A 16,591-nucleotide genomic window follows, 5' to 3' on the forward strand; every position below is an offset into this window, starting at 1 on the left:
AAGGCATCTCTTAGCATTTGCCCAACACTGCTCTTGAACATGCAAAGATCAGGCAAGCAAGATCTGCTTTGCTGTTTGCAAAAAAAAGATGGAAAAACAATAGGCCCTTGGTATCCTTTGGGATTTGGTTTGGATAGAAAATCTATGGGTGCTCAAGACCCATTATATAAAATGGGTGACCTTGGGCAAGTCACACTCTTTCAGCCTCAGAGGAAAACCAATGGCCAACTGGAAGGCAGACAACCCAAACACACATCTACATGATGGGAAATGGCATTCATTCTGGGCCATGAAACCCACTGTGGGTAGGCTTGCCATATTCCGCCTGGGGGCGGAACTTTCCCGGTTTGGGGCGGGGCCACACAGTCCCACCCCGGTTTAGCCCCTCCCCTGGGACCTCCCCCCCAGCAAGGCCCTGGAGGCAGCCCCACCCCTCCCCATGGCTGTGTGCCACCCTCCCTCCCCGCCTCCCTGCCTAGCTTAGCCTAGAGAGCAGGTCTTAAAGACATCTGCCACTCAGAGCTATTGCCAGCCCACTTGGTATATATACCCTGCAAGAGGCATTACTTTCAGGTTACAGTGAGCAAAGAAAAAAAGGCCATCAATCTTTCCTGTTTCCCTGGGAGTCTAAATGCCTCATCTTTTAAATGTCTACCACTCAGTATTGTTGTAATTCTTTATCACAGTATCGTTTTTGAGGCCCTAAACACCTTTACTTGTAATATGCAAATTTCTCCCGAAGCTGACCAATGGGAAAGAAGCAGTCAGCCCCCCTCCACTTGGGTTGGTTTTCAATGGCTTGGAAGGAAGAGATTTTGCCATGCTTGTAAATAGGAAGCGCTTTGGGGAAGCAGAAGGCTGCAGAAATAGTTTGACCCCCCCCCTTAAACATCCATGGCTCAATGCTATGGGATTCTGGGAATTGTAGTTTCTTGACAAAAGGAAGCTGAATGGTCCACAGAGGAGGCGGGGGCAGAGCCTCTTGCCAGCAGTCTTCAGTGGAAGAGAGGAGGCTGATGGTCCTGGCCACTTCCCTTGGCTCCCTCCCTCCTCCTCCTCCTCCTCCAGCCGAGGTGAGCTTCTCATTCACTCTCCCTGGCTTTTCTCTCCCCCCCCCCCTCTGCACTTTGAGACCCCTTTAACTGCCAAAGCTCAATGCTCTGGAATTCTGGGGTCTGTGTGAGGCATTTGGCCTTCTCTGTCAGAGAGCTCTGGTGCCACAATAAACTTTCAATAAACTAAAATTCCCAGGATTCCATAGCACTGAGCCCTGGCAGTCCAAGCAGTGTGTTTTGGACACAGAGATCCTCCTTTTGTGAGTTAATGAATGAATCCAGTCCCTAGCCTTTATATCTCTCTCACACACTGCAGGAATAATAACCCACTTTGAGACTGCTTTAACTCAGTGCTAGGGAATCCTGGGAATGCTAGTGTTTGGGAGACATTGATACTTCTCTGTCAGTGATGGCTTTGAGGCCACAACAGACTACAATTCCCAGGATTCCCCAGCACTGAGCAGTCTCAAACTGGACCATTTCCTCAGTGTGGATGCAACTGGTGAGGCATTCTGGGCACTGCAGTTCAACTACGTTTGGAGGGTTAGGGGACTCCTTGTCAGAGATAGCTCTGGGGCCATAGTGTACTACAATTCCCAGCATTCCCCAGCACTAACCCAGGACAGTTAAGTCACTCTCAAACTGGATTATTTCCTCAGTGTGGATGCAGTTTTGGTGAGGAACTCTGGGCATTTCAGTCCAGCATTGTTTTATTTCTGCAGTGCATTTTGGATTAGAGACAAGGTTACCAGGCATCCTCCTCCTTTTCCAGGACATGTCCTCTTCTGTCACATTTCAAAATGTCCTCCATTTGGATCATGGCTAAGAAGCATGGATTTATAATTACATGGGTGTTTTTAGCTTTTATTTTTGGCCATGTCCTACATTTTTTTGCTTGGGTGCCCTACATTTTGGGGTGAGGGCATTGGTCACCTTGGTCAGATAGCTTTCCAGGGGTTTAACTGCCATTCTGCTGTGGTGCTGGAACAAACCACCATTCCCAGAATTCCATAGCATTCAGCCAAGACAGTTAAAGTGATCTCAAACCAGATTATTTCTCCAGTGTAGATGCAGCCCAAGCCTTTTGCCTCTCTTATGCCTGAGATTTCAAAGCCCAGCCTTGGCACCACAACAAACTACAAATCCCAGGATTCCATAGGATGGAGTGATGAGAGTGAAAGCAGTGTGGCAGCAGCCTAAGTGTGCTTAATGCAGTTCTTAACATGGTGCACCTCTTGCCTACAGAGTCTCACAAGACTTTTTTTGTTTAACAACTTGTACCCATTAACTCCATTTCATGTCTCCTTTATTCAGTGGGGAGGAATACAGACAAAACAAGCCAAAATGAAGAAAAAACCAAAGTCCCTTGACCAAAGGGTTTGGTTGTGGAATAAGCCTCTGAAATAGGCAAGAGGCAATGTTAAAATAAAGCCATGTTCAATGCTCAAATGTGCTGTTTGGAATGGGGAGGGGGGGTGGCCAGAAAGGGAAGTACATTTCCGTGATCTGTCTACGAATAATGTCAACATGTCCTCCATTTTGATCATGCCTAAGAAACATGCATTTATATTAACATTTCTAAAAAAAGCCTCATTTTTTTGGGCGTGTCCTCCATTTTTATAAAATGTGTCCTACATTTGAAAATGTTGTCCTGCATTTGTCCTACATTTGTCCCAGTTTGGAGGTCCTCACTTATGGCAACCCTAGAAGCAGTGCATAATTAATCTAATAATATCTGAGCTGGTTGCTGAATGAAATCAATCTCTGATGTAATTACTACTACCAAATGAAACCAAATGAAATTTAACATTCAAATTACACAGGAAAACATGATAGATATTTTGAAGTCTTAATATCCAAATTATGAAATAATGTGATGCTTTCCCTGTGCTAGATTTGAAACTGGCCTTCATATTTCTTTAATCTAAAAAAATAAAAATAATGAAATGTATTTCAATTTTGGCATGCAGCTCCATAGACTTACAAAGTCAGTCTATCTCCATTTTCTTGAAAGATATTCTATGTATAAAAATGAATTGGACTTTTAATTTTTAAACTGAATCATTTCCTCATGTACAATACAAGAAAGACTATTTAGGTTAGGCTTTATGGTGCGTATGTGCTGTTAAGTTGCTTGTTGACTTGTGGGGACCCCATCATTTCATTTGAGTTTTCTTAGGTGAGGAGTACTGAAGAAGTGGTGTCATGAGTTCCTTCCTCTAAAATATTGCCTACAGCACCTGGGATTCCTTGCACGCTCTTTAGCTGTGTGCCTTCAAATTGTTTCCAACTTATGGCAACCCTAAGGCCCTCATGGGGTGTTCTTGGCAAGATTTGTTCAGAGAGGGCTTGCCTTTGCTTTCCTCTTGAGGCTGGGAGAGTGTGACATGGCCAAGTGGTTTTAATGGCTGAGTGCGGATTCAAACCCTGGTCTCCAGAGTCACAGTCCAATGCTCAAATCACTATACCACTCTGGCATGCTGTTTAGATGCTAGTACAATGGGCCCTTGGTATCTGCTAGGGTTTGTTTCCAGGAATTCCATGTACAGTGGTACCCCGGGATACGAATTACCCAGGTTACGAATTTTTCGGGTTACGAAAAAATCCCATAGGGATTTATTGTTTCGGCTTACGAAGGTTTCTTCGGGTTACGAAAAAACCTCGGCGCTATTTTCCGCCACCGGAGGGCAGCAGAGAGCTATTTTTCCATTAGCGCCTATGGCAATTCGGCTTACGAAGGTTTTTCGGGTTACGAAATTAGCCGCGGAACGAATTAATTTCGTAACCCGAGGTACCACTGTATTCCAATATCCATGGATGCTCAAGTCCCATTAAATACAGAGGCACAATAAAATAGTGTCCCTTATATGAAATGGCAAAATCAAGGTTTGCTGTTTGGAATTCATACTTTTAAAAAATATTTTCAAGCTGTGGATGCTTGAGTCTATGGATACAGAGGGCCGACTGTAATTCATAAATGTGTAAGAAAGACACAGTTGAAGTTCTCAAAGCTCCCTTTGAAATTATGGTAGAAGGTTCGAGGAGGCAAGGGGTTGATGCACATGCAAGGCCGAACCATGGTTGGATATTACGTGATCAAGCCCTGACCTTATAGACTCCACCCTTAAATGTGAACTAGGTAGTTACTTATTGTAGGATTACAGAAAAACATTCTGATTTGCAATTCTGATTTGAAGAATAAAATCGAATCAATTTGTTCTACTGAGTAAGAATATTATTTGGCATTACATGCAAAATGACCTGGAGAAAACCACTGCACCTTTGACAACTGCCTATGATCCCTTTTACTACAGTACACAGAATGACCGTGTTCTACTTTATCAGAAACAGAAATGATACATACATGAAGTTATGATTTTCTCTGTGTGAAAACTGTGAATTATTGGTTTGGTCCAGTGGGTGGAAAAACCCTAAAAAAGGAGCTATTCCTGTTTGTTAATTCAGAAAGAGAGAGACAGCCAATGTTGCCAGGTGGGGTATTGTATGTAGAACAGCCCCATCAAGTCTTGCACTGGTATCTCATTGAGCACACAGAAATTTTGGGACAATTGATATGTATGTAATTTAGTATATTGTTTGCTGTATTGTTTTTAAACAATTAAAAAAACTTACACTATGATTGTGCTTGCAATATTCAATTATAATTGAATAAATAATTAAAAGTGATGGTAAACTAAAGCTATCTGAGGTGTTAATCTTTAGGGATAGAAGAGGCTTTCTTTCCACCACAGTAGTCAGCAGCAGTAGTTGTAATGGCTAGGCTAAAATTATCCAAAATTATTGAGTTGATCACTTTTCAAAACAGTACATAAATTGCTACTCTAACACACAAATCTAAAAATGCACTAATGATACTGATAATAATCCAAAGTAAACAAATGTGTATTTATATCTCAAGATTCCTTCATCATTCCACTGCCAGGTCTGCAACTTCTTCATGTTCTTCATCCGCCACTGCACAGTGCAGTTATCTTAGAAGGAGGGGCTATGTTGCTCTTTAGATACCATCAAGGCTTCAATGACTACACAGTGGAAGCCACATATTCCCTGCATAGACTCTCACTTTCAATGCTAGGTAATGGGATCCAACTTGACTATCTCAGGAAGAACCAGGGACAGGCAGAAGACATGGAGGAATCCACATAAATGGGGGGGAAAAGCTTCTTAAGACCCGTCTCCTCCCAAAATACAGTGGCAGCTGCAGACCAAAGCACAAAACTATTGTTGGTTTACCTAACTTGTGAGAGAGCCATCAACAACAGCATGGGCCCAAGCAAAAATAGATAATCACTCTTGAGTATAGTGTTGTTGTTGTTGTTATTATTATTATTATTATTATTATTATTAGTTTTATTTATACCCCGCCTTTCCACAGGGTGTGATCAAGGCGGCTTACAACAAAATCTCCAAATACAAGGCAAACGATGCATAGGGAAAAACAGTACACAATATCATACAATACCAACAATATAAAATTACAGTACATAATACAATGTTGGGTCAGTTTGCTTCGCAGGTCAAAGAAGCAGCAGAATATCCCTTTGGCATCGCTACTAAGAATACATATATGAATTTCACCTCATTACTGTAACAGAATACTGAATCTGTTAAATGGCTTTTATAATTCTGATTTCCAACATACCAGTAGGTTTCCTAGATGAAAATGCATACAGAGGGACTGTCAGTAGGTGTTGCTCATGCTGACATTCCTTCTTCAACACAGCTATTAAGTCACCTCTGGCAACCCAATATACCTCCCTCTTTTTAGAGGTAGTGCTTTTTGAATGTTACTGGATCCATGATAAACAGATATCCTTACTGATTCAATTAGGCACTTCCCACAGTATCATTGAGAGGTTTACTTCATCTCTCGACTTTCATAGGGCTAAGCATCCCAGCAGCATGTCTGTATTCCAGACAAAATTTTGCATCTCATAGATGTAACTTATTGCAAGTTACTTCTAATTAATTTTGTAGTAACTATGGTTGAAATCTAAATTAACATGGAATAAAATCTGTCCTTCTGCAATTTAACAATAACTGTTTCAGTTACTTTTACATAGTTACGCCCCTGGTCTCACTGCTTAGATATGTCTTGTAAGGGGCTTGAAGGGTTGGTAAAAATAATTTTTATTTTTTGAAAAATAAAAATATTAAAAAATTTAAATATTTCAAACTTTTCATAAAACAATTACTAGGGGAAACTCCCTAGGTTAGAGATATCATGAATACTAATTACACAACTTCTAACTATATTCCATGAACATGCTATTGTTTAATACAACCTACATTGCTGCATAGGGGGTGGCTCAAGTGGTTAGGACGCTGACTCTGTTGATTGCAAAATCAGCAGGTTGGCAGTTGGAGGCCCAGGTGCTGCATGATGGGGTGATCTCCCATCACTGGTCCCAGCTTCTGCCAACCTAGCAGTTTGAAAGCATGCAAATGCAAGTAGATAAAAAGGTACCACTTCAGTGGGAAGGTAAACAGTGTAATCATGCTGGCCACATGATCACAGAATAGTATCTGACAACGCTGGCTCTTCGGCTTAGTAATGGAGATGAGCACCATTCCTTATCATCAGACATGACTTGACAACCTTGTCAACGGGAAATACCTTTACCCACATTTCTGCATATGTATTAAATAATAATTAAATATAAATATTTATATTTAATATTTTTTAATTTTTCATGATAAACAATGTATTTCTAAAATCTTCCCCAGTAGTGATTTACACTGTGATTCAAATCCCTAAAATTGAGTCTTTCAGATAATTAAAATTTAAAATGTGAGGGGACAGTTGTTCCACCAAGAGACTGCTGTGCACCTTTAAAGATGAACAAGTTTTATGTAGCATAAACTTTTATGGACTGCAGCCTACTTCATCAGATACAAATTACCTTTATGCCTTATGTGCCTAATATTGTTTTCTTTACAAGGTGTCACATCAGAGGGTAACACTGCTATACTTTCCCTCGTTATTTGGTACTTAAGTTTGCTAATCTATGGCTTGCTTTGCACTTCCAGTTGTTGCTGTTACTGTTGGGTGCATTCAAGTTCTTTCCGACTTATGGCGACCTTAAAGCAAACCCATAATTTCTTGGAATGACGTGTACACAAGACAGGTTTGCCTTTGCCTTCCTCTGAGTCTGAGAGAGTGCGATTTGCCCAAAGTCATCCAGTGGATTTCCATGGCTGAGTGGAGATTTGAACCCTTGTCTCCAGGCTCATTGTTAAACACTCAAGCCATTACACTGCACTGGCTCAATTGGGGGGGGGGCTTAAAAAAAAAAACAAATTCTCATTTCAGTTGCAGAAAGCTTTGAGGATCTACACACTATAAAAAAAATTATATTTATAAAAAAAAGGCTCTAATTTTTTCATAGCGGATGTCTGGGCAAAACCAACTGATATGTACAATTAGTGCAGGTTATGAGAAAAGCAACTTTTAGTTTAAAAATGTTTGACATGTTTCCAAAAGTTGCACTATTTATCAAAAATCCAATGTGGGCTCTGTATGTATGTGTGCATGCACGTAACTGAAAGTTAATCTCCAAACACATCACTGCCGGCTAATATCTAAACTATAATACGGAATTTACAAATTTAACTCCTGCTTCAAAAACTGTTCTTGCTTTACAACTATGCAACTAAATAGCTTTCTTTAATCAGCAGGGCCAAACTGCTATCCAGTTTTTTTAAACTATTTTGTAACCTGACTCCAGTATATTTACAACACACCTAATCCTATTAACATTAACCTGCAGAAGTTATTATCATGAACAAATTATAAGTAATATCCCAGGAAGCTATATACATAAGCAAATTGATCTTGACCATACTGAAGGTTTTATGAGCTAAGTACAAAGGAAGTTCACAGGTCACATAATTAACTTATGGCAATCAAAACCACAAGGATGTGGTGATGATTGCAAGTTTTAAAAGGGATCAGTCAAATCCGTGGACAACAGTCACCAACTATTTGCCATAATTGCCCAATGGAACTTATACATTTGGAAGCAATGCAATGCAAGACAGCAGGAAAAGAAATATGGAAAGGCCCCAGTCACATGGGAAACGGAGGAGTGAGATCTTCAGGCACAAAACATTTTTCAACTAAGTCCAATACATTTTGAAATGAGTTCCTCTTGATGAAGAACAATATAAAATCATAAATAGTGATATATAACTACCATCATCATGACTGAGAGGGCTTCTAAAATTTTAAGGCCATGCACACTGATTATAGTAAAGCATTTCTGTTCATCTTCTGTTCATCTTCTACTTTTTTAATTGTTTGATATACCATTTTCTGTATCATAATGCTAAAAATTCTATTATTTGCTGTTGTTTATTTGGTAATGATGTTATTCTGAGTTTTGCAGTTTTGATTATTTGCAATTTGATTAATATGTTCTCTCTAGGAATGTCTAGATCCTTCAGAGCAACTCTGCTGGAAACTGACCATACAGTTGCACTGGAGAACTTAGAAATTACTAGAGAAAATACTTCTCTAGGCATGTGTAGGTCCTCCTGTGCTATTCTGTGATAAGCTTCTGGCAGGTGTTGACCCCAGAATTGTGCTGGAGGACCTAGAGATTCCTAGATAGGTGTTCTCTCAAGTAAAAACAAAGTGGATTTTTATTTGTAGTTTTTCCACTTCCATGGGGGTCCTGTGCCCCTAACCCCAGCAAATGTGGAGGGACCACTGTATATTTATTATGTCCAATCAATACGAAGCTTACATGTAATAGGATCAACAACAACAGGGATTCTACTCTGTTCCTGAAAGATATTCTTTCCAACCCAATTCCCCACAGAACTGAAGAAAAACAACAGTTGCGGGGCCTAGACATCTATAGTTGGCAACCACAGACTAAACTATTTATTCATCCCATTGATCTACCAACTTTTTCCCCATCAAGATATTCAAAGGCAGATAGCACACAGAAACTAGCCATCCTGAAAGCAGTGAGAGAAAGACAGAAGTGGACTGATACGTACAGAGAGGTGTTATCTTGTCCAAATAGTATGTATGCTTAGCAGAATTGTAAAGTATTAAGGGCAAACAGAGGTCTTAAAAGAGGAGAGAAAAAGCAACAGCTTTGTATCTGGCAATACAACCCCTATACTGAAAAGTCTGGGTGTGCACAATGTTTGTCTAAGGCACGAAGCACACGGTTGATAAAGAGCAGCCTCTGGCTGACCACTCCAGCCAAGACTGCATAGCTTACTCCTGAAATGGGCCACTGCCTGTGGTCCCAAGGCGCACTGCCCAGGAGTTGGTTTAAACCGACTCCTTTTTGCGGCAGTATCGGACTGCTTCTGGTGGTGACAGAGCGGTTTCCGGCCACTTTAGGGGCATGAGTCATTTGAACACCATGCCTCCAAAGCAGCCGAAAGCCAGTTCATTTGGCCTGTGTGTTCTGGGCCTAACTTTGCCAACCAAGGGGAAATTGTGATGGCCAGGTTCCTGAACTCCCGCTTCAAATATCCCTCCACTCTCTTCAGACTGACAGAAAAGGCAAGTGGAATGTATGATGGTTTGGCTGCAGCTTGGCAAAGACGCCATGATCTTTGAGAAAGAGTGTCAACAAGAACTAAAACCCAGGTATTGGAAAGCAAGCATTCTGCAATAGTGCAACAGTACTACAAAGTGGTGGTGAAGGGGGACACTACTAAGATTTTAATTGGGTTCCTTTCCCGTGAAAGGAATTCTTGCAAATGATAAACTGTGTCAACAGCTCAAGCCAAATTTTCAACATAAGAGTGCTACAAAACCATTTTTCATAATCTATCATAAAAGAAAATGACATTGTTTAGGAAAACTGCCAGATGTAAGGAACAGATGCTATACTTCTGATTATGGACTGATCAATTAGTAATTGCTACCACCAGCTCAAAAGCACAATTTAGAGACTGTATGGATAAATCTGTCAGATACTCCACATGGTTTGTTCTCTGAAACCATATTGTTTTGGTTTTGTATTGAATTCTTCAAAAATGAAATTGAGAACAGCCAAAAGCTACTACTTCGTTGTAGTTTCTCTTGCAAGAAGTTGCACTCACACAAATAGATAAAAATGAGGGGCAATATTCATTAGCTATATAGACCATAGACAGAAAAAGATATCTCTTGTAACATATGATTCACTTATATTATATGGATATGCTATAGAATGTTGTATTGTATTATATTGTGCTATACCTGTGATGGTGAACCTATGACACCCGTGCCACAGGTGGCAAGAGATGTCATTTCGCTGGGCACAGCAGCAGGGAAGAGGAGGAACAGGTGTGTGCCTCTGGCTCCTCCCTCCAGCATTTCCTAGCCTCCAGCTATCTCTCTGAGGGAGCTAGAGGCCGGGAAACGGGCTCTGGAGGGCAGGAGCCAAAGGCGCACGCTTCTGGCTCCTATCTTGGTGTTTCCTGGCCTCCAGATGGCTCTCCAAGATAGCTGGAGGCCAGTAAAAGGGGAGGGGTGGAAGTCCTACCCCCAGAGGCCAGAAGTCCGGCTAGAGCCTGGTGCCACAAAAAATTCAGTTGGGAGATGCAGACCCAAAAATGTTCGCCATCACTGTGCTATACGTACTATTCTATAATGCCAAAACCAATTGAGACTTATAAAACCTTATCTCTCTCTCTCTCTCTCTCTCTCTCTCTCTCTGTGTGTGTGTGTATATATACACACACACACACACACACAAGAAATTTTCGAAGCAAAATAAAAGCATTACAACATATAGATCTGTTAAATTGTAGCACTGGATAACCAGATTAAAAAAACCATGAAGTGCACATGTTTTATACCTTTTATTCTTTAGAAAAAATTCACCAGTGGGTCCATTATAAAATGAGTATATTTACTTCTAACAGATGAAGATAAGAGCCCTCAAAAGGTTCAGAGGACAATTTATGCAGACAAGTCAAGTTACCCAATATCATTTGTTTGTTAATTATTGAACAGAGTATTTTCTGTGAAGCCCAAGGTCCAAACATATTAAAGAAGTAGAATTAAAAACAGAGATCTTAGGCCCAAATTTCCTAATAACATATGAAAATGAAAAGACTTCAAAATGTCAGTTTTAAAGAAACAGACAACACACATACCAACTCAACAAGTTAGAGTGCCAGCTACAGCCACATTCAGACAACAAGATAAAAAAAGAGACAAACAAGCTGGTTCTCTTGATCACACTGCATTCTAAGACAGCCACTGATTAACAGAAAACTACAACTTCAGCCAGGGAAGTACTGTAATCTTGCCAAAGATGTTCCACTCCAGAAGCTTCTTTCCAGTGAACCACAAAACTGATTCTTCAGTGTTTGGTAGAGACTCTTCATGCGTATTTTGACAATATTTCATGCATATTCATTTCTACCTTTTAAGTGCTACTTCCTCAAAGGAAACTACTGTTCAAAATAGGAAGTTACAATTAAACTACTAGATCTAATATTTTTGCATTCTGTCAAATAGGGATTTATCAAGCCAGCAATCTTCATAAGCTTCCATTTTAGCAATTTATTTTCCATGTTCCTAACTGTTAGGCTCCCAATTGTAGCTTCCCTCTTACAACAAGAGGCTGTGCTTTGAAAAAGTTACAGCTTTATTGAAAAAAGAGATACATACAACAGAAGTGACTTTTTTGTCAGGAATGAAAGTGTGTATTAACATATGATTTATATAACCCCATAAAGCAAACCCACCCCATCAAGCAATAAAGTAAATTAATCGGATAACTCTTTCCTGCACAATGATGAATCTCCTCCCTGGTGATGTAATGTCCTCCAGTCCGGGATCTTGGCAAACTCTCCAAACAATTAAGTTCTCACACAGCGTTATCTCCCTACTGCACCTGTGACCTTGAGGTATATACCTTAAGCACAACTGGAAACCCCATCATCCTGCAACCCAACATAGTATAGCAGCATATTAAAATATTATAGCAGCATAGTAAAATATAATAAACATATTAACGCAACATCATATAAGTAATAGGCACTCTATGTTTCAGTTCCCCCGCCCATCACAGAGACCAAGCCTCTGCTGGCTGGGTAACTCCCTCCACATTCTAATCTTAACAAGCAAGCATTCCAACCTTAACAAGCAAGCACATATTTTAATAGTCACTTTACCTCTTTCTAGTACATTCTATTAACCATTATAAAATCTAACATTAAACTAACTACTAACTTAATCTAATAATATTCAAACAAAACCCTAAACTTATAACCCTCATGACAGAAACCCCTGAATGAATAAATGAATGAAGGGGATTTCTGACACTAACTCTGCTTTAAACTATGAGATGCCTCTTCACTGGTGAGATAGATAATGCTTTTCAACTACTGTTGCACTCTTCTGTAATACCCACACTAATCCCTAAATGTATGTTTCCCTACCACATAGGAAAGGGATTTATTTGTTAAGAAGTCTGTATTTCTTGAGATAAAACTAGGTTAAAAGTCAGAGCTTGGAAAATTGCTTTTAGGAATGAACATAAGGTTACCCTGAAGTCATTCATAACTAAACAGCAGGAAGTGCATATAGATTCAACCATCCAAGGCTTGAAAGTATTTTAAAACTATAGATCAATTCCAAAAAGCAAATCTTGATTTTACCATTTTATATAAGAGACACCATTTTACTATGCCATTATATTTAATGGGACTTGAGCATCCATGGATTTTGGTATCCACAGTGTGTGTGTATATAATCAAACCGCAGTGGATACCACGGGCACACTGTACTCTGGGACCCAGAACATCATCTTACCACTACCCAGTAATAGATGGCTTCAGCATGGTAGTATAATTTTTTTCTTCTTGAAAGTAGCTCTCTAAGCCTTTCTTTAAAGTTGAAGATTAACTTTCTGCCGCAGTTCAAGAATCTGCCCAATTGGTGCCTTTATAAAACTTCTGCTGCATTACACAAAAGAGTAAAGTTTTGCAGAATAAAATATGCAATTTATTTGCTTTCCGGGGAAACTAGTAAAAATAGTAGAAAAAATGCTGCCATTTCAGCACTGTGAACTCTTAATTGCTGGGTTAAGGGTTTCTTCCTGTATTATGAAACGAGAAGGTGACACCTACACAAAGTTTAGTTCTTAACCTCTCTATACAGCAGCTCTCTTTCAAGTATGAGGACAAACTGCCACTCAAATAAATATTTACCACTTACAATTATAATCTTATTTTTAAATTCAAAAAAGTTTATGTTTTTACATAAAAGCTAATCATTCCACTGGATGGAAAGAGGAAACCTCTATATGACAGTCCTCCTGGAAGGATGGCTAGTATGTTGTTCCATACTTTTGCTCTTACCATAAGGTGGTGTAGAGACTATTGCTCAGCCTCCTAGTCGTATAGGCCATCCTGTAACTCCATTACAATGACTCTGGGATACGACTTCATGCTGACTTTCCTAAACTCTTGTTTTGTTCTTTATTCCACTTTTCACAATAGCTGAAATCCAACTGTTAGTCTCATCTAGGGCAGACCCATTGAATCAATAGAAGTTACATATGTTTTGACTTATCACATTCCCTTTGATTCAATGGGTATAACTCTAAATGGAACTAGTAACTGGGTTTACGCCCACTCTTTACTCCACTTTTCACAGCATTTGCTACTCTACAATATTATCTGAAACATTTCTGGCAATTCCACTTTATTTGGCTCCGCAATAAAAGTTTTTAAATGTTATTTCTTCATGCAACCTTTCCTCACTCAATCTATTCTGTGCCCAAAGCATTACTTCTGACATTTATTTATGTTCTTATATTAATTATATTATTTAGACAATCAAGTCCTTCAATCTAACTGACCAATTTCTTCTCATCTTTCATGTAACCTTACTAAGTCTCACTGTAGGACTTATTTCCAAGGGGTTTTTTTTTGGGGGGGGGGGTAATCTGCAAAGCACTGTGCTGAAGAGTACAGGGCAAGGTCACTCTTAGCTCTAGACCAGGGATGGTATTCATATGGGCCGGGAGCCTCTATGGCAGTTACAAATGTGTATCCTAGTTATGCACTCATAACTTTTGTGTATTCACAATCCCTATGTAAGGGATTATGTAAATCCTCCAATCTGCATTTACTAGGCAACAGCCATTGTAATTACCATGTACGAATGTGAGAGCTGGATAGTGAAGGAAGCAGAAAGAAATAAAATAAATTCATTTGAAATATGGTGCTGGAGAAGAGCAGCTAGGATATCATGGACAGCCAAGAAAACAAACAAATCGGTTCTTGAACAGATCAGACCAGGGTTCTCCTTGGAAGCTAAGTTGACTACATTGAGATGATTGTACTTTGGCCACATAATGAGAAGGCATGGATCATTAGAAAAAATAATAATGCTAGGAATGGTGGAGGGTAGAAGAAAGAGAGGAAGACCATGAACCAGATGGATAGACTCAATTAGGGGAGTTATAAGCAGGGGCTTGCAAGGCAGTGGAAGATAGGTACCGTATTCTTGGAGATGTCTCATCCACAGGGTCGCCATGAGTCAGAACTGACTCAAGGGCAGCTAACAACAACAACAACAATAACAATAACAAGCCATTGTAATTAATAGGGTTCCATTCCCTGTAGATCAGGAAACGGCTGGTTGACATTCCCACCCACCCCCCAACATGTTCTAGCAGCATGATTCTCACCCCTGTTCTCAATAAAGGAGATTAAGCAAAGTTTGTAGATATCTCCATCAAATTACTGCAGCACATATAAAATTATCATTCAGTCTGTTGTTGCAGTTTTAGCAAAAGAGCTATGGTAAATCACACATACATACATACTTCCATTCATGTAAACAAGCCAATGGGAAGGAAGAAAAGCCAAATCCTTCCTTCAATTTTCTTCTAATCACAGTTAGTTGAAATGGCAAAGTTATTAAAAAGAGTGGGTTGTTCACTGGGCATATAGCAATTTGACTTGTGAATGATAACATAAAAATGATACCATATTATGTTTAAAAGGGGGATGTTTTTCTTTGAACAAACTTATTCTCAAAGGTTACCTATTGGCGTGTTCCTGTAACATGTACAGTAGGTATTTTACACACACACACACACACACACACACACACACACACACACACACTCATTACATGGAAACAGTAACATTATCCTCTTTTTCCAATTACAATGGTGTTTAACAGCAAAGAACGCCAGGAAGATAAGACTGCATACCAGAAATTTTGATTCAATCCACCTGATGACAACCAATGCAAATACTTGGAAGCTATAACTATTGAAATACACCAAGAACAAAAAGCTTGATACTCAAGTTGAAATTCCAAAAGCTAATGTTTTGAATTGAAGAACTTAACAAACTTACACAGAAATCTCATTCATTTTTAAGCCTTCCAAGGCTGAGAAGTCTAGATGAATTCTAAATACACTCATCCCTCCATGTTTGTGGCTTTGATATTTGCGGATTTGATTACAGTTGTCCCTCCATATGCGCTAGGGTTAGGGGAACAAGACCCCCGTGAATATGGAAAAACGCAAATAACAAAAACACTGTTTTTACCCGAGAGGACACCTCTCTAGGAATCTCTAGGTCCTCCAGTGCAACTCTGTGGTCAATGTCCAACATACACTGACCATAGAATGGCACTGGAGTAGCTACAAATGGTCTTTCAGTGCAACTTTTAGTTAAAGTTGACCACAGAGTTGCACTGGAGGACCTAGACAGTCCTAGAGAGAACATATTAATGAAATCCGTGAATAATCAAATCCACAAATATCAAAGCCGCAAATATGGAGGGAGGACTGTAATATGTTCTCTCTAGAAATATCTAGGTCCTCCAATGCAACTCTATGGTCAACTTTAACTAAAAGTTGCACTGAAAGATCTAGAGATTCCTAGTGAGAATACTCTACTAGGCCTTTGTAGCTCCTCCAGCAGTTCTATGGTCAGTGTCTGTCGGACGTTGGCCTCAGAGTTGCGCTGGAGGACCTAGAGATTCCTAGAGAGGTGTCCTCTAAGGTTAAAACATGGTAGTTTTGTTATTTGCGCTTTTTTCATATTCACAGGGGCCTTGTGCCCCTAACCCTAGCGAATATGGAGGGACAAGTGTACTATTGATTACTAGACATACCACTCTACAAAGGAATAGTCTTTGCAAATAATTTGAAATCATCTGTACAGGAAAAATGCACTAGAATAAATGATTTAAATAGATGAACCTGGTTTGCTACTTCGTCTAATTCCAAAACAAGCTACAATGCTAAATAGGGGAAGGAAAACAGAAGCCTCACTTCATTTTTTTCTTTTTCTTAAGTGTTTTAATCTGAGTGAGTACTCATAACTGACAAATGCAACATAAAATTCACAGATTAAATATAAAAACTGTACTGTTGAACATAGTATTTTATACAGCTGCATCCCATGAACATGAAAATTTAAACCCATTTCATTGTCAATTCACAGAAACAATTCATAAATACTATTATTCAGAAGACTTAAGAGAACGCCTTCTTCCTTACTGTCCGTCCCGCACATTG

At 39.5% G+C, this 16,591-nt stretch overlaps 1 protein-coding gene across 1 annotated transcript in view; it reads right to left on the reverse strand.

The window, feature by feature from the left end:
- NR3C1 (nuclear receptor subfamily 3 group C member 1) overlaps positions 1-16,591 on the reverse strand; it is a 77,488-nt gene that overhangs the window by 35,604 nt on the left and 25,293 nt on the right. Inside the window, exon 3 of the mRNA XM_042447515.1 lies at positions 26-71. Coding sequence (XP_042303449.1) covers positions 26-71 — 46 coding nt within the window. The remainder of the gene's footprint in view (positions 1-25; positions 72-16,591) is intronic.

The sequence above is a fragment of the Sceloporus undulatus genome, chromosome 2 (assembly GCF_019175285.1).
Source record: "Sceloporus undulatus isolate JIND9_A2432 ecotype Alabama chromosome 2, SceUnd_v1.1, whole genome shotgun sequence".
In the NCBI taxonomy this organism is placed as follows: Eukaryota; Metazoa; Chordata; class Lepidosauria; order Squamata; family Phrynosomatidae; genus Sceloporus; species Sceloporus undulatus.